Below are 23,013 nucleotides of genomic sequence, written 5' to 3' on the forward strand. Positions count from 1 at the left end.
AAAAGTGCAGCCAGAAGCTAAGATGGTAAGACTTTGTCCGACATACTTTGGGAATATTCTCAAATTTCCAAGTTTGATGGATGGGGCCAGTGCCTGGAGAGGGACATCATGCTTGGAAAACTGGAGGGTCAGTGAATGAGAGGAAGTTTCCAAAGGAGCCAGCCTCGTAAGGATGAGCACAGAAGACGTTGCGTGGCTGGTGCAGGATTGAGCGCTGTGTTCCGTTGCACACAGGATCCCTGTGGCCTGAAGTCGTCTGACGGCCCCTCTACATCATGAATAACAATAAAATGCATACTAAACTGCTTACCGTTTCAACATTTTCATTTTACATATAAATCTCAGTCCCATTAATTGTGTTTATCAGACTAGGTAACCATCACCATTATCTGTTTCCAGTTTTATCCATGAGGCAAAGGTTTTTTATTATAATAGCTGGCATCAGATTTATTCTTAGGGAGAAAATTATTTTTTTTTTAAGGAAAATCTCTTCATCAACTGCTTCAGTTAAGGAAGGTGAAGTTAGAGGTCAACAGGAGACAAATCAGGTACATGCAGATAGCCAACCTGCTCACAAATATAATAGGGAGAATCTAAAAAGTAAAGAGGGGCTAAAAAGTAAAAAAGGCTTAGAAAGCATGGCAGGTGGCTAACAAGACTAAAAAATTATAAGTGGTCATTAAGAAATTCCTGGTAGCCTAATGGCAAATTGAGTTTTAGGAATAGAAATGTCTAAAAGTCAGTGTCTGAGATGTTGACTGAATCCACAAACCATCAGCACAATTTGGTGTAACTATGTGGTGTGGGCTACCATGCAATATGATACAGACAGGAGGCAGCAAAGGCAAGTGGAGCCACCCAGGGAGAATGAGGAGTATCCTGTGGGAACAGAAAGGGCAAAGGAGACCAGCAGTTCCCATCAAGGCCAACCATACGTGAGACAAACCCAGTTCCTAAGCAGTGATAAACTAGACCTTGAAGTAGATTACCTCACATTTGGTTAGTCTATCAATGCTTATTTACACACAGAAGATCATAAATCAAGACAGGTAAGAGTAGCAAATTGTGGCTCACTTTGAGGAAAATGAGAATCCCAGAACACTTGACTTGGACCAGGGAGCAGTCCTCAGAACAGAGCAGGGAAATGCTGCATGGTTCAAAATCAGCACTGGAATGTGTCAGGGATGCATCCTGTCTCCATACCTTTTCAATCTATATGCAGAACAGATCTTTGGGAGGTAGGGCTTTATGAGGAGGAATGTGGCATCAGGACTGGAGGAAGACTCATGAATAACCTGCAGATGACACAACCTTGCTTGCTGAAACTGAAAAAGACCTGAAGCACTTGCTGCAGAAGGTCAAGGACTGTAGTCTTCCATATGGATTGAAGCTAAACGTCAAGAAGACAAATTGATAGATGAACAGACTGAGGTTGTTAATAATTACAGCTTGCTCGGCTCCACAATCAACATTCTTAACAACAGCAGTCAGGAAATCAAAAGACAAATTGCATTGGGAAAAATCTGCTGTCAGGGACCTCTCCAGAGGACCATAACACAACCTCAGTCTAGAGACCAAGATGAGCCTAATCTAGGCCATGGTCTTCACAATTACTTGTTATCAGAGAGCTGGACAATGACTAAGGATGACAGAAGAAGAATAGATGCCTTCGAACTGTGTGCTGAAGAAGAGTCTTGAACATATGGACTGCCAAGAAAACAAATAGGTCTGTCTTGGTGAGGGTGAAACCAAGTTTCTCCTTGGAGGCTAAGATTCTGAAGCTCCATCTAACATACTTTGGGCATGTGGCCAGGTCCTTGGAGAAGGACATCATGCTTGGAAGACTGGAAGGAGAGCACAGGAGAGGAAGACCGGATGAGGTGGATTGATACAGTGTCTGGGGCAGTGAGGGTTGGTGTGTCAGAATTAGTGAGACTGACTCAGGACAGGGCAGGGCTCAGAGCTGCTGTACATGGGTAGCAGACTACTTGATGGCACATAACAACAAGGACAACAAAGAGTAGTCATAATGTGGTGATAGGGGAATAACAAGTGACATTTACTTCTTTGTAATTTCCCCTATTTTCAGTATCTCCTATGATTTTTTTAAAAAGTTTTCATGAAAAGGATTCTGAGGCTTCGTCTGACATACTTTGAGTATGTTTCAAGGAGGGACCAGTCCTTGGAGAGGGACATCATGCTTGGAAGGACAGAAGGATGGAGAAAGAGAGGGAGACCATCTATGAGACAGATTGATACAGTGACTGGGGTAATCAGGATAGGTGTGTCAGAGACAGTAAAGTTGGTACAGGATAGAGCAGGTTTCAGGGCTGTTGTACATAGGGCGCTATGAGTCACAACTGACTTGACGACGCACAAAAACAACAACAAACAGAAAATATTAAAAAAAAAAAACCCACCACCACCCATTAGTCCTTCAGAAAGAGCAGGACCTTGGGAGAAGAGGTGACAGAAAAGGTTGTGAGGGGTTTCTGGAGCAGAAAGCACAGACTCTTCATAGAATACTGTCTTGGGGAGTCCTAGGATTCTGAGGAGAACCTGGTCATTTTGGTGAAGGGCTATCTACATGGGAGGATCCAAAAGAGTATCCGAGGGACACAGTAAGTCCTGCCAAGTCTCCTTCCTTCCAGTCAGACCACAGCATTCCCCATCCTCCAGCCAGAGCTAAGGAAGCAGACACTTAAGAGCAGAAGCAGAGCTGACCTGAGCCCACCAGTCTCAAGTCTCTCCTTACATAGCCCTCTGCCTTCCTCGATCCACCTTTCCCAGCAGGAAGCTTTCTTGTTTGACCAGTTCCCCAGGGCACCCACTAATCACAGCATGTGTCTCCTCTTCCCTCTTCCCGGTGAATTTCTGTTCTCTGCTTTCAGACTCTGAATGAGTTTGACTTAGGAGAGAGCCCAAAGTACTTCCACTACCAGCTTACTTCAAAGGAAGGGTCGGGAGAATACCGTGGCAGAGGATGGAAAGAGACAGGAAACTAGCGGGCGCTGCCTAAATGAGCCTTAATCACTTGTGCCGTCTCCAGCCAGAGGCTGACTGCCTAGAATCTAGCTATGTGTGTCCTGAACTGACGTGAATCCTGAGACGGAGAGGAGGTCCGGACTTGGGCCTAGGCTGGTGGTTCTCTTGCCCTTGGGAGGAGATTCTCTAGGGTTCCTTGTTCACTAAGCTGGCCTGCCCCAAGACACATCAGGTAGGAAATGCCCACACCCATGGAGGTTGGCACATCGCTTACTCACTTACTTCCCCTTCCCTGTGGACTGCTCGTTATTGCTGGGTGCTACTGAGTCAAATCCGACTCACAGTGACTCCCTGTGACAAAGGAGAACCTCACAGAATGTAGACTGTAATCACCAGGCCTTTCTCCCTGGGAACCCCAGGGGGGATTCGAACTGCCAACTTTTCTATTAACAGATTAGCACTTGACCCCTGCGCCACCAGGGCTCCTTCTAAAGTGACATAACGAAATGACACTGTTTGACCCCTCTTTTGTCCTCTTCTCTTTGCTCACTTGCTTCTCATGTTCACCAGTAGTCTTTTTTGCTACATCTTCTTCCCCCTTCTCCTGCAATGTCTTCTGTCCCAGTACAAACTAGAGTAAGGACAGGATTTTCAAAGAACCAGCTGAGTTTATTCTGACTCCTGGCAACACCATGTTGTAGAGAACTGTGCTCCGTCAGGTGTTGGTTTGGATCTTTCTGTTATTTTCTTTTTTCAGAAAGAGATCACGAGGCTTTTCTTTGGCAGCATCTCTGAATAGACTTGAACCTTCAACCTTCTGGTTAACCTCCAAGCATTTTAACTGTTTGCTCCACCCTGAGACACCAGATTTGCAAATAACCACCATCTATTAGGCATTTCTTGTGTGCCAGACATGTATGCATATCGGGTTTAACTTAATTCCCATTATAATCCTGCGAGGTATGTATTATTACTCCCATCTTGAATTGACAGGAGAAGCTCATTGATGATGGGTCCTGTTTAAGAATAATGAAGGAATCAATGCGGAAGCCAGTATTCAAACCTACATCCTCTCACACATCCTGCCATACTGTATCACAAGATTTCTAGGATCTAGATCTGCTGTCGTTCTTTTCTGTTCTTACTCTTCCCTCCAATCTTTAACGACATAAAAGGAATGCAGCCTTTGACTTGTCCAGGTATCAGGGGAAAGTCCTACCTAAGTGGACAGCCCCCATGAAGATAGGAGCTCAGCTCTGATTCTGTGTGAGTGACAGGGCAAGCACTGCATCCAGGGAGGTTCACGTCTGGTACAGACTCCTCAGGACCTCTTGGCCTTTAGCCAAGGCTGAAAACTCTCTAAGATGCTATAACCCAGCCAACACCTATTCCCGGAAACAGTTGGCCCTGCCAGTCTACTTCTGGAAAGGGTTTTTTCCTTTTGTTTTTCCTTGTCATCAGTTCTTCCAGGCCTCATGAGAGGTTTCCAATTCAGAACTAAAGTTTGAATTAGGGCAGCTATAACAACAACAGGTAACATGTGGTGCCAACAGTTTAGATTTCAGAGCTCAGGTTCTATATTTTGCTGTGAAGTGCTATTGAGTCAAGTATGACTCATAGAGACCCAGTGAACAACATACCTGAACCTTGTCCTATCCTGTACCATCTTCATCATCTCTGGACACCCTCGAACCCATTGCTGCTGTCACTGGGCTACTGCATCTCACTAAGTCTTCTTCTCTTTTTCTGACCCTTCTCCTTTCCAAGTATGGCATCGCTTTCCAAGGAATAGCCTCTCCTAGCAACATGCCAAAATTACATGAGGTATCACCATTCTTACCTCCAAGGAGTACTCTGGTTTCTCTTTCTTCAAGACATATGTGCTTATTCTTTTGGTAGTCATGCTTGGGAGGGTGGAGGCACAGCAGAGAAGAGGAAGACCCTCTATGAGATGGATTGATTCAGCGACTGGGGTAATGGGGGTAGATGTGTTAGAGACAATAAGATTGACACAGGATAGAGCAGGGTTTAGAGCTGTTGTGCATAGGGTTGCTATGAGTTGCAGGTGACTCAACGACACATAACAACAACAGCCAATACTCTTTAAGAGAAAGAGGGGCAGTTTCTTCATATAAAGATACACAACTGTAGAAAACTGATGGAGAGTTGCTATGAGTCAGGTTCAAGGGCAGTGGGCCTGCACTACACACACAAACATACACTCTATAGATGCACATAATGTTTATGTATTTCTATATAGAATCTGCCCATGTATGTGTACACACATACATATATACAATATATATACATATATGCACATACACAATCTATATCTATATATATCATCTATATCTAAACTGCCAGACGACGTCTATTTGTGTTTTATGGACTATGCAAAGGCATTTGACTGTGTGGATCATAATAAACTATAGCCAACATTGAGAAGAATAGGAATCCCAAAACACTTAATTATGCTTATACAAAAGCTATTCCTAGACCAAGAAGCTGTTTTCTGAACAGAGCATGAGAACACTGCATGGTTTGGTATCAGGAAAGGTATGCATCAAGCTGTATCCTCTTTCCATACCTACTTAATATGTATGATGTGCTAAACGTTTGCGAAACTGCACTTTATGAATATGGCATCAAAATCAAAGGAAGATTCATCAACAACCTACATTACTCAGATGACACGATCTTGGGTACTGAAGGCGAGGATTTGAGACACTTGCTGCAGAAGATCAAGGACTGAATCCTTCAATATGGATTACATCTGAATATCGAGAAAACTGAAGTCCTTACCACTAGACCAATAGGTGATATGATAGACAGATAGATGGAGAGGAGATGGAAATTGTCAATGATTTAATCTTTCTTGGGTCCACAGTCAACACCCTTGGTACCAGCAGTCAGGTGATCTGGAGATGTATGTTGCTGCTGTTGTTGTTGTTGTTAAATGCAGTGGAGTGGAGTACAACTCAGAGTGACCCTATGAACGGCCAACTTGAACCGTACCCTATCCTGTGCCATCTTCATCCTCTCTGACACACTTGAGCCAACTGCTAAAGTGACTGTGTCATTGCAGCAGTCACTGTATCAATCCGTCTGGTTGATGGTCTTCCACTCTTTTGCTGACCCTCCACCTTTCCAAGCAAGACATCCTTTTCTGATGAATAGTCTTTCTTAGCAACATGTCCAAAGCATGTGTGATGAAGCTTTATCATCTGCCTCTAAGGAGCACTCTGGCTATACAAAATATGTCTTGGAGAAGTCACACATACTGTAGTATACAATTTATTACTTGGGAAATAATAAGACAATAACTTACAAAAAAGAAGACTAGAAGACAGGCAAGAGATTTACCTTAGAAAGAGCAAAGCCAATTCTCATTGCATACAAGACACATACACACACACACACACACACACACACACACACACACACAGCTCTCTAACCCAGTAATATTTTATATAAGTGTCTAACCTTTATTCTAATATATCTCAGAAACTCTGACTATTATTCTAAGAGGCTAGAAGGTCCTTAACTATGCATTATCCTCAAAACTGTAAGCATTGCCTTGGAAGCATCAGTTTATAGCTCTTAATAATTATTTGTTAGAATTACCAGTAAATTAGAATAAAAAAGATATTATTTCCTTTCCAATCTGGTTGCTACCAGGCAGAAGGGCCACAGAAAATAGGGAACTAGCAGCCTTTTAAAATCCAAGGTAAAGTGAGCTATGTGGCCTAGAGGCAAGAAGCTGTGCTGCAATCTCCAAGGCACAGGGTTTAAATCCACCAGACACTATGATGGAGGAAAAGGGGCAATCTCCTCCTGTGCCAGTCAGATCAGATTCAACGGTACATAAGAATTAAAAAAAAAACACACAAAACTTCAAGAGTACTTCTGAAAGGAGATCTGGAGGATATCTGCAGACTGTTTACAGATGAAGAAACTGAGGCTCAGAATGAAGTGAAGTGCCTACAGTCAGAGAGCATGTTGGCAGAGGAGCCAAGCCTAGAACCATGAGCCTCACTACCTCCATGTCACATTTTGAGGAGAAGAGACAGAGTTTAACTTTGAGCTGTGAAGAACCACAGTGGAGTCTAGTGAAGACTGAATGAGTTGGCAGAGCTTCTGAGAACTTGTGCTGCTCTGAACTTCACATGTTTTCCTAGACTTGGGAACTGACAAGATTCTTAATCATTGAACACCCATGTTATCCCTTTCTCACCATCAGAGAAAATTAACTTATGATTCAAAGTCCCATTTACAAGTCCTGTTTCCACTCTCTTCTCTGCCACTGGCAGTCTCAATGCCACTAACATGCAACAGAGTTCATGAAAGTCATTCTCCTCATCTAAAGTGGTTTTCATCTTGCCAGGATTCAGCCCTGAGTGTGGGTAGGGGTGGCAGAACAACACACACACACACACACACAAAAAAAAATAGAAGGTGTTCTTACCAGATACTATAAAAAGTTTGCCCTATCCTGAGCCAGCCTTACTGTTTCCAACACACCCAACTCCATTGCCACAGAAAGTTTAGTTCAAAGTCCAGGCGACTCGATGGCACATAACAACAACACAATAGGAAGGCTGTAGGCTGAGAGACCTGGCCTGAGAGGACTAAAAAGATATCTGTCCTGAGTAGGACAAGAGGAGGTCTGTATAGCTGAGAGAAGTCCATTCATTGGCCTGCCTAAAAGGAACTGAGAAAGCTTCGCAGTGCTAAAGAAAGGATGGGATATAAGCTCTTCTTCAACAGAGCCTTCCAGAACTTGCCTGTATGCATCCTGATTCTGAGTTGTAGACTGTTAATTCCTCAATAAAATATTTAACTATAACTATGGACTGTGAGTTAATGTGACCATTACAAGCCATTATCAAACCCAGAAGAAAAGTGGAGAATTCTATGGAAGGATGGATAATAGGAGAGCTGCTAAAAAGATTATAGAGTGAAGGTATGTCTGACCTCCACCTCATAGGAATAATAAATTTTCTTCTGATGGTGATTCTCATTATCCTCCATGAAGTTAAGTGAGATCTGACGCTACTACTATTACTATTTTACATACATACAAGTAGATAAATCAAATGCGACAGATTTAAAATAAAAAGTACAAAGTCTTCCTCCTCAATTCCTATGCCCAGTCTCTTTCCTCAAAGGTAACCATAACAGCTTCATTTGTATGATTTCAGATAATCTTTTAATGCAAATAATGTACTAGCATGTTTGTTATTTTTCAAATTTACACGGGAGAAATCACATTAAACACTGCAGCCAACCTTATTAGACTTTTAGATACTGGTCGACATCAGCAGACACAGAGTCCCCTGTTCTGTGTGGTGACTTCACAGCTCAGAAAGAGGGGCTTAGAAAAGTTTTCTTCTAAGAGCTTCTAAGAGATTTGGAGATACAATTCCTGATTTGTATAGCTCAGAAAACTGAGCTTCATGTGGTAAAATTCCTTAGCCTAAATCATACATCAAGTTAGCAGCAGAATGTGCAAGAAGATACTCTTTATCAAGTCACATTTCTATTATGTTTTAATGATGGGAATATGAAGTTAAATGAAGAAAACTAAGGCAATCCCAGCTATTAAAGAAAACCTTTGCATCTTCCTCATCAAAATAGTTCTTTAATTGCTGAAATGGACTCTTTGCCCCAACATTTCCACTTGACCTTTTTAATATCACTTGACATTTTCAAGAATGGAATTCACACATTCTGGAGCAAGAGAGGGAGGGAAGAAGAGGTGGTGAAGGCGGGGCTTATGCAATCTCTAGGTTCCTTAGAAAGTATGACTCATTGGGCTTCTCAATCCTCTGTCCACACAAATTCAGGTCACATCCTGGTGACATGGACTCACTAGGGAAACTATGACCTGTTTACAGGGCTCAGCACACTTTCTTCTTAACCATCCTGAATGAACATAGGACAGGAATCCTAAACACGTAAGGCACAGCCACAAAAAGTGTCACCTACAGAAGAAAAGACTAGAAGATGGTAAAAGAGATACCCTAAAAAAACCATTAAGGCTAGTCCTTATTACATATTCATGTGGAAAATGGACAGCGAATAAGAATGACTGAAGAACTGATGTCTTTTAATTGTGTTGGTGAAGGATACAGAATATATCAGGGGCTGCCTAACGAACATTTAAATCTGTCTTGGAAGAAGTACAACCAGCATCTCCCTTAGAAGCAAGGATAATGAGACTCTGTTTCACATTTTTGGGGGTATTTTAATAGGAAGGGTCCGTCCCTGGAGAAGGAGGTCATGCCTGGAAAAGTGGAAGGTCCGGGAAAGAAAGAAAGATTCTTAAAGAGATTGAATAACACAGTGACTGCAACAGTGTGCATACGTACATCAGAGAACGTGAGGACAGTACAGGATCAGGCAGGGTTTTGTTCACTTATACAGAACAAAAGGGCCACTATGACTTGGAGCTGACTCAGTGACACCTACCAAGATGGTTAACAGGCATACTATGTTGCTTCAGTGGGTAGAATATGATATCCAGGTTGGAATTTCAAGGAGGCAAGTTTTTTTATTTAAGGAAGAAACTTTTAAAAATGGATGTAAAAGGATAAGACAGCAAGTATTGGAATTACAGATGGCACTGGAGAAATTCTAACTTTTTTCCTTAGTACCTACCATGTGACAACCAGGACCCTGCATGTGACCCTGCTGGTATTTGAAATGCTAGTAGCATTAGCAGCTAGCATCTTAGCACAGCACCCTGCAAGTCACCCCAGGCCAGAAAATTGACAGACAAATGTTGAACTTACATAAGAAAATGATAAACAAGCAAATACATGAACCATAATATAAACAACAATATGCAAGTCACCCCTCTCAATACAGCAAATTGACAGATAAGTGCTGTAGCCATAAAAATGAACCATAAAACAAGGAAGCATGCAAATATCATATAATAAACATGCATTTTATGGGAAAGATATGCCCAGTGTACATCACGAGGTGCAGTCAGTACTCAGTCTAGGGTAAGGTTTCTGCTGGCCGCAGAGGAGCCTAGGCTGGTCTGTGAGATAGAGCTTCTAAATCCTTGCTTCCAGTGAGTAACTTGGTTTCATTCTCTCTAGGACAGACCTATTTGTTCTCTTGGCAGTCCATAGTATGCGCTATACTCTTCCTGCACAACTCAAAGGCATCAATTCTTCTGTCATCCTTATTCACTGTCCAGCTTCCAGATGCATAACAAATACATATAATGAACTTTATATGTAAAAAGAGTATTCATATGCATGTCTGTGTGTACTCTGAAAGCAGAGACTATCGAAAGAATGTCTATTTGTGTTTCATTGACTATTCAAAGGTATTTTACTGCGTGAATCATAACAAATTATGCCTAACATTGAAAAGAATGGGAATAGCAGAACACTTACTTGTGCTTATCAGAAATCTATATAGGTATTGTCTGAATGAAGCAAGGGAACTTCATTGTATGAAATCAAGAAGAGTGTGTGTCAAGGTTGTATCCTTTTCCCTTGTCTATTCAATCCATATACTGATCAAAGAATTTGTGAAAATGGTCTCTATGAAGAGGAACGTGGCATTAGGATTGGAAGAAGACTCATAAACAACCTGCGTTATGCAGATGACACACCTTCTTTGCTAAAAATGATGAGGATATGAGTCACTGGCTGTAGAAGATTAAAGACTACAGCCTTCAGTATGGAGTATACCTCAACATCAAGGAAAATAGAGTCCTCACCACAGGACCAGCAATCGACACTATGATAGATGGGAAAAGGATTGAAGCTGTCAATTATTACAGCTTGCTTGGATCAACAATCAACACCCTTGGTACCAGCATTTAGGAAATCAGGAAACCTATTGTATTGGGCAAGTTTGCTGTTAGGGACCTCTCCAAAATGCTAAGGAGCAATGATGCCAGTTTTTAGACCAAGATGTGCCTCATTCAGCTCATGCTCTTCTCAGTCACCTGCTGTGCATCTGAGAACTGGACAAATGAATAAGGATGACAAAAGAAGAAATGATGCTTTGAGTTATGATTTTGTAGAAGACTGCTGAATATTCACTGACTGCCTAAAGAACAAGAGTATGTCTTGGAAAAAGTACAGCCAGAGGGTTCCTTGGATGGCAAAGCTTTTGGATGTGTAACTAAGCAAGGCTACTCCTTAGAAAGGGGCATTATGTTTAGAAATAAGGAGGGTCAGCAACGGAGAGGAAGACCCCTAGTGACATGGTTTGATGCAGTGACTTCAGCAATGAGTTCTAGTGTGTCAGAGATGATGAGGATGGCACAGGACAGTGCAGGCTTTAGGTCAGTTGAGTTGTACGTGACTCAACGGCACCTAAAAACAACATATATACATATATAAAGAGAGCATGTGCAAGCAACTTTGATGGCAAAGTGCATAGTGTGTTGCACTGCTAATGGGAAAGTTGATGATTCAGATCCACCAACCATTCCATTGTAGAAAGAGGAGTATTCTTTCCTTCTCTTTAGATTTATAACCTCAGAAAGTCAGTGGAGGGTTCTTATGAGTAGGAATCAACTCAATGGCAATGTTGTTGTTGTTATGTGCCGTCAAGTCATTTGTGACTCATAGCGACCCTATGTACAACAGCCTAAACCCTGCTCTATCCTGCGCCAATCGCACTGCCTCTGACACACCCATCCTGATTACTCCAGTCACTGAATCAATCCATCTCATAGAGGGTCTTCCCCTCCTGCGTCGTCCCTCCACCCTCCCAAGCATGATGTCCCTCTCCAAGGACCTGTCCCTCCTTGCAACATGCCTAAAGTATGTCAGACAAAGCCCCAGAATCCTTGCCTCCAAGGAGTTGCTTGGTTTAATCCTCTCCAGGATGAATCTGTTTGTTTTCTTGGCAGTCCATGGTACATTCAATACTTTTCTCCAGCACTACAGCTCAAAGGCATCAATTCTCCTTCTGTCCTCCCTAGTCAATGGCAATAGGTTTGGATTTTTTGGTATATATATTGCTTCCAACCAAAAGGTCAGCAGTTCAAAACTACCCAGTAGTTTCACAGGAAAATGACTTGGCAATCTACTGTCCTAACATTAGATGGTGTAGGACACCCAGCAAAGTGGCTCTATTTGTAATAGAGGGTCATTGTGAGCTTCAGTTCACTCAACAGCAGACAATACCTAACTATGACATTTGAATTTGTGTTCCCACCTCCCACGGAATCTCCGGTGGCAGAGTTCATAAAGAGTTGTGCTGCTAATCCAAAGGCATGAAGTTTGTATCTACCGGCAGCTCCATGAGAAAAAGATGGGTGATTTACTCTCACGCAATTTACAGTGTCCAAAAACCCTGGAGAGTCAATTCTGAGTCTACTCCAACTCGGTAGCAATGTTGTTGTTGTTGTTATGTGCTGTCGAGTCACTTGCAACTCATAGCGACCCTATGTACAGCAGCCCTAAACTCTGCTCTGTCCTGTGCCAATCACACTGTCTCTGATACACTCACCCCAATTACCCCAGTCACTGAATCAATCCACCTCATAGAGGGCCTTCCCCTCCTGTGCTGTCCCTCCACCCTACCAAGAATGATGTCCCAATAGCAATGAGTTTTTCTAATTTTTACCCAGCTTCCAAACCAAAGGTGTTGTATATAAATGAAGTTATTGGCTTTATTGAGTCGTTAATGTGAAACAGATACTGGATTAAGCACTTGCACTCATTCCAAAAGCATTCATTGAACATGTTCCAGAAATTGGGTTCATCATGGTAGTCTTTATGGACTTTATTGTGACTGTTACTATAGTTAGTGTAAGGTTAGTGCTGGTGGTTGTTAGATGCCAGCCACTAAGTCATCTGTGACTCACAGACACTCAATGTACAACAGACCTGAATCTTGTCCAATCCTGTGCCATCCTCACAATCTCTGCTATGCGCAGACTCATTGGGTAGTTATTGTGTCAATCATCTTCATAATAGTCATACTCTACTTCTCTGACTCTCTACCTCTGCAAGAACAGTATCCTTTTCAAGGGACGGTTCCCTCTGGATAACGTGCCCAAAGTATGAGATGAAGTTTCACTATCTTTGCTCTTCAGGAGTACTCTGACGACACTTCTTCCAAGACAGATATGTTTGGTATTTTGATAGTTCATGGCATAGCCAATACTCTTCACTAATACCACAATTCGAAGGCACTGATTCTTCCAGCATCTGTATTCATTGTCCAACTTCAGAGGCATACAAAGCAAATGAAAATATCACGACTTGAGTCAGGCTTACCTCAGGCTTTAAACGGACTTCCTTGGTTTTCGGGACTTTTACAGAGGTCACTGACAGCAAAGCTGTCCAATCCAATACATCTTTTGATTTCTTAACAAGTCTGTCTTGAAGAAAGGGCTCCTTGGAAGCAACGATGGTGAAACTTCATCTCACATACTTTGGGCGTGTTATGAGGAGGGGCCAGGCCTGAAAGAAGGACATCAGGCCTGGCAATGTGAGAGGTCAGGGTAAGAGAGGAAGACCCTCAATAAGATGGACTGACATGATGACAGTAGCCATGGAGTCAAGCATGTCAGGGACGGTAAGGATGGCACAGGATAGGACAGAGTTCAGATCCACTGTTCATAGGGGCACTGTAAGTTGTATTTGACTTGACAGCACATAGCAGCTACAACACTACCATGATGTTGATAGTGGATCCAAGTAAAATGAAATTGTTGACAGCTTCAGTCTTTTCCCTGTCTATCATGAGGTTGTTTATTGGTCCAGTTGTGAGGATTCACATCTTTTTTATGTTAAGGTGTAATGCATACTGAGGCTGCAGTCATTGGTTTTCTTCAGTAAGTACTTAAGTCCTCATTACTTTCCTTAAGCAAGGTTGTTATCTATAAAATGCACACTGTTGATGAATTTTCCTTCAATACTGACATTACAATCTTTTTCATTTGTTTCTTGGATTATTTGCTCAATATACAAACTGATAAATATGGTGAAAGCATACAACCATGACACACACCTTTTCTGGCTGTAAGCCATGCAGTATCTCCCTGGTCTATATGAACAAATGCTTCCTAGTTTACAAATGGGTTCTCCATAAGTATGAGTGTCCCAGAATCCCCATTTTCTCAATATTAGACACAATACATTATAATTCACACAGTTGAGTACTTTTGCATAGTCAATACAACATAAGTAAACAATTTTCTTGCATTCTCTGCTTTCAGCCAAGGTCCTTTGACATCAAGAATGATGTCCCTTGATCCATAACCTCTTTTAAATACAGTCTGCATTTCTGGCAGTCTCCTGTCAATTTTTTAAAATTATATTCCAGTTATTTCTTAATTACTTTCAGCAAGATTTTTCTTGAGTGTATTATTAGTGGTATTTAATAGTTTTCAAATTCTGATGGATTCCATTATCTTGGAATGGGCCCAAACATGGATCTCTTCCAGTCAGTAGGCCAGGTAGCTGTCTTCCAAATTCCTGCATTGATGAGTGAGCACATTCAGGGTGGTAGTGTCAGACAGGCCAGTTCAGCAGTGATGAGTTCCCTGTCCCTGGACATGTCTAAGAAGATGCTAGAGGACAAGCTGGTAATGTTGACAAGTGGATTCACGGGTCTCTTCAGGGCTATATTAAAACCAGGAATAATTTTATATCATCGTGGAATCTCCTAGTTAGCATCATCTCACGCTTGTGTTCTTTCCACACAAAAACACTGTACAAGAGAAACACTTGCCCTATGAGGTTCTTCAGTTTAAACTCTGTATGCAATGGCATTCAGGTGCTCTTCTTAAAACCCTTTTGGCAGAAAGGGGAACGTGAAGAAGGGAAGTCCATATGGATAGATCTTAATATGGGATTCTCCTTGGTACTAAACATCCTGTTTCCTTTTTAAAACCTTAAGGTACTAGTGAATTTAGATCCCACTTAACACGGTATAATTTTAGTGCTGATAGGAAAATATGTTTTGAATTGAATTAACAGTGTCTCCTCAAAATTCATGTCTACCCAGAACCTCAGAATGTGACCTAAACTGGAAATAGGGACTGTGCTGATTTAATTAGTTAAGTTCAGATGAAGTCATACTAGATAAGAGTGGCCCTAATCCAGTGACTGGTGTCCTTAGAAAAACATCAAAACAAGGCTATATAAAGTATATCGACTTACTAGGGGTAGGTCGATGTGATAATAGATGTTCATGATGATAGTCTGGTATGATGCACCTACAAACCAAGGAGTGTCACAGATTGCCAGTAACCACCAGATGCTAGAAAGAAACAGGAAGACTATTACCTAAAGCCTTCAAGATCATACCAACACTTTGATTTTTTTTATTAACTTCAATAACTGCCGGAGAAAAAATACCTATTGTTTAAATTCAACCAATTCAGCGTACTTTGTTATTGCAGCTCTAAGAAACAAATACATTTGTGTATGTACAAGAGAAAGATAATGAGCTTTAAACTCCTAATGATCAATTTCAAGGTCATCTGAATGCCACCAGGGAGGCAAAAGCCCTTTGATCTTTTGTGACATTTTCTTTGGCTTTTCTAGATCTAATATCATTATCCATGCTTGAGCTTCTGAGTCACTGTTCTGTGCTTAGGACTAAACAACAACAACAAAACCCCAAGCCTACCTAACTGCCATAGAATCAACACTGAATCACCACGGCTTTCACTGTTTCCAAGTGGTCTATCTTAACAGGAGGAGACTCCCATTCTTTCTCCCTCAGAGTCACTGGCAAATTCAAACAGCTGGAGATGCTGGGCCCTTTTAATTAGCAGGGTAACACGCTACACCACTAGTGCTAACCACACCAATTATTTGGCCAAAAGGAACTTTGTTCCAGGTATGGATATTGGACTTTCAAAAAGCCAAAACCTGAGCAAAAAGAAAAAGCTTGTTGGTTGAAAGATTTGATTTTTCCATCCTAACTACTTGGAGGAGGCAGAGCCTGATGGTAAAAGAGAACAAATGGAGGGAAAGGACTTCTGGAGCTGTTCTTGCCTACCCTACCCATGGGTTCTTCAGTTGATCCTTTCCCTTGATTGAGACACTCTAATACATTCTGGGCTCAAACGTTACCTAAAGAGCTTCTGACTCAAACCAACCCAAATCATTTAGCTTGGAGGGAGACGAAAGTGCTTCAGAACGCATGTTAGAAACACAGCCTCAAGTTTATACACAGGATCTTCCCCAGTACCATCCTAGAAAGAATTCTCTGAGTTTCTGGTCTCACATGCTTTCATGGAAGTTGTTCTGCATTTATAGGGCATAGATCACAAGGAGTTGTGTTGCTAGGTCAGATTATGCCTCGCTGGTGGTTCAAATGCACAATGGGCTCCACTGGAAAAAGATGGGCAATCTCCTCCCATGTGATTTACAGCCTCTGACCACCTGCTAGAGATTCAGTTATGAGACAATTTTGTCTTGACAGCAATGAGATGTTTTTCTGTTTAAGATCTATTGGCCAAGGTGCTATCTGAGGAACAGCCTCAAATCCAACAATGATTTGGCCATTCAAACTGTCCAGTCTCTAAACAGATGGCTGAATCTTGGCTAAGCATCCTGGCATGAGTTCCTTCTTATTCCATTCTCTGGTTCTTACCCCACAACTCATCCTCTGGCTATCTGTCTTTAGCACTGGAACCTCCTTTTCGCCGTTGACTTCTTGCATTTGTAATTATCCATCTTGATGCTCCACATCAATTAATAATTGATATTAAGTCTCTTTGTTTTTAGCACTTGTTTCTGAGTCTATACCCAATGCTGTCCACCTTAAACGCATCCACTCAGCTAATAAAGGCTGGCTTCAAGGGTAGATGACTTGCGCAGTCACATAGGAGCCCATACTTTGTGTGATGCTCTGTTATCTTCTTTTTAAAATTTTTATTTTTATCTTTGGACATGTGTTTTATAAGTCAAGTACAACAGAACAATAGAGCATAAATAAGAAAGTAAGCAGAGAAAAGATACACACACATGTACACACAGGTTTCCTACTTCTTGTCAATAAGTGGCCCTTGGCCTTGATTTGGGTCTCAACATGCCCTGATTTGGTTGGGACCAGAACGATGAAGATGAGGATATGAAAAAGAGGAGGGTACAGGAACCAGGGTGGGCTAGGAGTCACTGACTGGTGGCTTCACAACAGCAGAAAAGTGGCTCTCTCTGTGGAAAGGACTCACTTCTTGGTCCAGGGAGGGACCCAGAAGAGCCCAGGAAAGAGCTGAGGGTGGAGCCGGCTCCAACATCTTCTCCATGTTCAATCAATCCCAGATCCAGGAGTGTAAAGAGGCCTTCACCATCATGGACCAGAACCGGGACACTTCATCAACAAGGAGGACCCGAGGGACACTTTTGCAGCTCTGGGCCACATCAATGTCGTGTGGAAGCAGGAGTGGCATCCGCTTCCTAAGAACATGCTTCTGGAAACTCGATGAACTTTAATAAATGACAATCGTTATAGAAAGGCTTCAGACCTTTTGTTCATGGGGTCGCTATGAGTTGTGCTCGACTCCATGGCCATCAACAATAACAACAACAACTCCTTGTCAATCCCATTTGCATTTATGTATATAGTATTTGCTGCATGAATACAGAATCCAGAGGATCTACACTGCATGAAAGTTCAGACAGATTCAATGTTGGTACAGTTAAGGATGTTATATCTATAGTAAATTAAGTGAGGGTACTGAAAACTCTTAGAAGCCAAGTATGCCATTTAAACAAGAAATTGCTTCTGAAAGAAAAGTAATGGTTTCCTAATAAATACAGGCAATTATTTTATCCTTTCTTATGTATGCTATTCTTAGCCAACCACTTATACTGACTATGATGACAGAAGGGCAAACCCTAGTTCCTTTTACTTTTAATCCTCCCTTACTCATCAGGAAACTTAGTGTATTGGTAGAAAATACATCTATAAAGAGGAAAAAGAGAGCTGAATGAGTTTTGTTCATCATTTTTACTGTACCAATAGAACAAAATACATGTGTGATACAAAGAGCAAACTGGATGAAGTGTGAATTATGTAACTTCTATTATTTCACATACAGGTTAAGTGCTCTTATATTTCCTTTTAAGACAAGCATTGCACAACAGAAATATGAATAGCAAAATGCATGCCAATAATTTAAAACCTTTTATGCCCACTTGAAATGGTATTCCATAGCAAATGAAAAACGCCATGCTAAGTCAACAAAGAGGCTATCAAAGAAAGAGAACTATTTCAGTACATTTCATGATACTTTATTCCTACTTTTTTTGTTTTGTTAACGTTTTCATTTTGCATTGGGTCCACAAATTAGCCCTGGTTGGCCCTGGTCCTGCTGCTTTAAGCCATATGCACAGCATTGATAAGGCTGATTCCAAAAAGATCTATCTCAAATCTTTTCCCAGTGTGATTTCTAGAGTTTGTACTCCGTGTCATGCTCCCATTCTGGGACACCCATTAGGAATAATGGAATTATTTGCACTATTGAGGCAATGAATAAAAACCAAAACATTTTCCAAATGCTGTTCTGAATGAATGAAAAAAAAAACCCAAAATAAAGGATGATGTGTTAGATGTTCTCTTTAAAATCACACATAGAGTATCTGTCAGAGGGATAGGAAAAAGCTGACTCTCATACTCCTAATCTTGAGATCTAATGCTATGACCTATCAACATCTTCCACTCTACACTGCTGGCATTTGAGCTTCAAACATCATTTGAAAACATTAACAAAATCATTATGTGTTGAAACCTTTGATCATATCTCAGCTGGGAGCCACCCCAGCCTCACAGGAACACATGTACAGTAAAAGCCTCTACCCTTCAAAAGATTTTTGCAAAGAACACTTCAAGGTCCAAGGGTGGTCCTATGTCTTGCTCAAGATGGGAGGGATCAACGGGGGTGCTCCCTAGGAGTGATCTCTAGGTAGGTCTGAGTGTTTCTAATCATTGTATGCTGTTGTTACGTACCATTGAGTTGGGTTTTCATAGGCAATTAAATGCCTGGGAAAAGAACGTTCATCTTTCTCCCATGGAGCACCTGGTGGATTTGAACCACATGCCTTTAGGTTGGCAGTGCAACTCCTTAAAACTAACCCAAATCCACTGCCATCAAGTTGGTTCCAGCCTATAACAATGCTCCAGCAGGTTTCTGTGGTTATACATTTTAATGGGAGGAAACTGCCCATCTTCCTCCTGCAGGTTGGCTGGTGGATTCAAACTGTTGACCTTTCCGTTAGAAGCTCAACATGCAAGAATAAGAGAATAAGGTATGAAAAATCAAGTTCAAGTGACAAATCCCTCTCAATCAGTAGGAACTCTAAGCCACAAAAGAAACAAGCATGGATGCTTTCCAAATTGCCTGCACACCTTCGAAAGAGTCCCAAGTATCCTAAACAGATGTTTGACCAACATGTCTTGGTATATTCTTGAGGTCCTATTACTATTCTTTTTTCATGCAGACTAGAAAGGTCCACTGAGCCTAGAATTTCTCCAGAAGCCTCCCAACAGCTTTTTTTCTTTTAAAAACAAAAAACAAACAACAAACCAAAATTTTATTTTAATGAAAGTTTACAAAGAAGTTAGATTTTCATTCATTAACCCCTCCCTCTTTTTCCCCTCCCCCAGTTCACTTTTTTAATAGTCATTCATTGTTGCACAATTACCTACCTCCCCCCTCCCCAGTCCTCTTTGCACCAGCCTCTTGTTTGGAACAGCACCTAGCAACACAGCTTAATCCCCCAGGTACTTGTGAGCTAGTCCAACTTTCCTTTTAAATTCTGAGCCTCTCTCTGGCATAGCTGTGCTGATGGTCCACGCTTTAGAGAATACGGTCAGATTCTCACACCTGGAACCCAGAGGGTGGGCTCAGCCAGCTGCTGATTCAATGGAAGGACCTTTGTCAGAATAAACCTGCCATTGTTGGTCTCCTTCCTTTTAGCAGGTAAATGGGAGGAGAGCTCACAAGTCACGTGGCTCTAACAACAGCAGCAGTGATAATCTTTCGAATCTTTCTATCAAATTATAAATGCATGTTTTAAAATTTTGTTTCCATTGAATTTTGTAAATAAACTAGTAGAAAAAATAATTCCTATGAAAATATTTTTATAACATGCAAAAAAATGTTACTAACAAAATGATAAGTGGAAATAAAAACAAGATGACAGTGAATAGAGGCGAACCTTGGCTCTGTAAATAGTTTACATCTATGCACAGAAAAAAATGTGCAGGATGGAAACATACTACAGTGCATTTCTTTAGGTGGTAAGTTAGCAGCACTTTTAAAAATATTCATCTGTTAGCATTTTGGGACTGTTTGAAGAGGAAAACCGTTATTATAAGCTTGTATTACTCTTGTAATGGAAGAAGAAGGGATACCTTCTTATTAGCTGGGTCTGCTGAGAAAGCAGCATGCAATTTTATGTATCACCCCAAAGGACCAATATGAGGCTTATTTCTACTCTCCCCCATCCCACCCTAGTGAATTGTATGTTGAACCCTCCTCTCAGCTTAATTTTCTGTATGGGATACAGACTTTGGCTTTGATAAGACTGCTTGGTTTCTAATCATTCTTCTTTCTTAGGTGAAACTCAACAACATCTAGAAACAACTTTATTATTCAAGAGACAGTATTTCCCCCAACTGCTGGTTATGATAGCTAAGAGCCTCCCAAAAGAATTTACAAAGTGTAAATTCTGAGACTGGGCTCAGGAGGGACAGAGGCCCAAAGGATGCTGATTTTGTGCACAAGAAGTGTGATGACAAGATCATTGATTTTGAAGCTGAATGGTTCCTTTTCCCCTGCAAACTGATGCTTTATTGGAGCTGTTATGAAGATTTAAAAAAAAAAAAAAACCATACCATGACAATGTATGTAAGAGCCTAGCTCAGTAAACAAAGCAAAAGATTAATAAGTGTAGGCACTGGAGGAGAAGGCAGCAGAAGGGGAAAATATGTTGTTGTTCCACCCCACTCCCAGTTCAAACTATGTGTGTGGGGTAGGGGGAGGCGCTGTTAGGGTGGAGTGAAGGAGTTTTCCAGATCTCAGCCCCGCCCTGACTTTTAGCTTGTCTGACCAAGGGCACATCTTTGGTTTCAGGATGGAAATGTAGCCACTTCAGGGGTAAAAGAGAGGCTGTGCTAGCCTTGGCAGGCAGCCAAAGGTGTGGGGTGAGGGGTAGCCTCAGTGTTTATGGATAACACTGACTCTAAGCCTCCATTACCACTTGGACATTCATGATCCCCAGCACCTCTTGCTCCACCCTGAGCCATTGTGTCCTTAACTGGATAGCAGTGTGAATGCCAGAGATTTAAGGGACTCAAACCCAATCTCAGGATGGATCTAACTATCCCACCTTTGGAATACGACTGCTTTATCTGCAGCCGTTACCTCTAGCACTGTTACTAATACCATCCTTTCTTAAATTACTGTTACTACCAGTATAACTATCAATACTTTTACATTTGTAAAATGATTCACAATTTACAAAGTGCCTGCATGGTCTGAGTTTCACCTGATTCGGGAGAACATTGGGCATGGCTTTATAGGAAGGCAGAGAAGAGCTGGTATCCGAACAGAAGTATTGATATTTACTTTCATCTCCCAGCTGCTTGGACCCTAGACATTTACCATCCCCAGCCACACCCAAACCACAGTTCCAAGTGGTCTCTTTCATACCTAACTTTAGGCTACTTCAAAGGTTAGGAAAGATACTGTCATTCCACCCAAAGAGGAGGAATAGGAGGAGAGAATGTTTCTCAAATACAAGGCCAAGCCTCTTCCAGCTTTTCCCACTTAATCACCCAAAAGAATCCCTGGGAAAACTCACTCTCTTCCTTTTTCAGAGACTTTTCCTTTCCCTGTGTCTTCATTTTTTTTTTTTTTTTTGCCTGACTTTAATCCTAATCCCCAAAGTAAACTTGAAACTTTCTTATTCCGAATAGAGGTCCCCCCTGCCCCCAGCTTCCCTCAGCTCTAGCAGCCCGCTCCACCTGGGAGAACGGGACTGAGAGTGAGGGTTAGGGGTTTAAATTAAGAAAGCGAGGCAGCTCATCCATGAAACTATTTTGCTTTTGAGCTCGCTGTCCTCACCTGGCAACGGGAAAACACTAGTAGAGCTCAGAACAAAGTAGCATTTTGGAATCCATTTTGCTTAAGGTGCATGGCAAGCTGCCCTTGGCACCAGGGCCAGATTAAAGAGGGGCTCTACCACCCGGATGTGGTCAGTAACCAAGTAAGGTGAGAGTCAGTTCAGGTGCCTGTGACACCTGAGAGCGGCCAGGTGCATGGCTCTCGTGCAGGAAAGCGCAGGTAATAGGGTGATGCGGGTGGCCCACCCAGCGAGCTGCTTCCTGCATTTGGACAGAGGTCCTCTAAGGTCCAGTAGCAGTAGCCGCCGGGCAATTAGGTCCTTTTTTGTCTGTCCCAGTTATTTATAGGTGAGATTTACAATGTATGCGGGAAGGGACGCGGGATGACTATGGCCTTTGGAAGTCATAATCCTAAAAGTCACACTTTCTACAAAGCGCTCCCTCCCCTCCTGGCTGCTTCTCCTCCCCAGAGCAGGGACGGTGGCAGCGAGGGAGTGTGCACCGCGCGCACCGCAGTGGTCCAATGAGGTGGAGGGCCCGGCGGGGAGACCCGGAGGCGGGGAGGGCAGGCGAGGAGGGCGCCGGGGGGCGTCGCTGCGGGGCTCACCTGCCAGGCTGTTGTAGCAGTCGATCTCGATGGCTTCCACCGTCTTGCTCTGCTCCTCCGAGAGGCGACCGGTTTTGAGAGCCCCGGCCGGGGAGGCCGCGCGCGAGTCCCGCTCCCCGGGGGGCGGCAGCAACCCCTTCAGCTCCAGCAACGCGCGGTGGTATTTGCCGATGGCTTCGCGGAATTTCTTGTCCTTGTAGCACTGCGCCCCTTGGCTCTTGAACTCGTGGGCGCGCCGGATGAGCTCCGCCGGCTCGGCAGCCGCCCCAGCCTGGCCCGGCGCTGGGGCCCCGGTGCCACTGGCGGAGGCGCACAGAGGCGGCGGCAGCCGCTGCCCCTCGCCGGCT

General features: G+C 42.5%; 1 protein-coding gene across 1 annotated transcript in view; it reads right to left on the reverse strand.

The window, feature by feature from the left end:
- The window catches only part of TTC9 (tetratricopeptide repeat domain 9), a 56,669-nt gene that overhangs the window by 31,409 nt on the left and 2,247 nt on the right, over positions 1-23,013 (reverse strand). Inside the window, exon 3 of the mRNA XM_006884793.1 lies at positions 22,667-23,011. Within this exon, the coding sequence (XP_006884855.1) occupies positions 22,667-23,011 (345 nt within the window). The remainder of the gene's footprint in view (positions 1-22,666; positions 23,012-23,013) is intronic.

This window comes from Elephantulus edwardii, unplaced genomic scaffold (genome assembly GCF_000299155.1).
Source record: "Elephantulus edwardii isolate Elephantulus edwardi_28Jun2011 unplaced genomic scaffold, EleEdw1.0 scaffold00037, whole genome shotgun sequence".
NCBI lineage: Eukaryota > Metazoa > Chordata > Mammalia > Macroscelidea > Macroscelididae > Elephantulus > Elephantulus edwardii.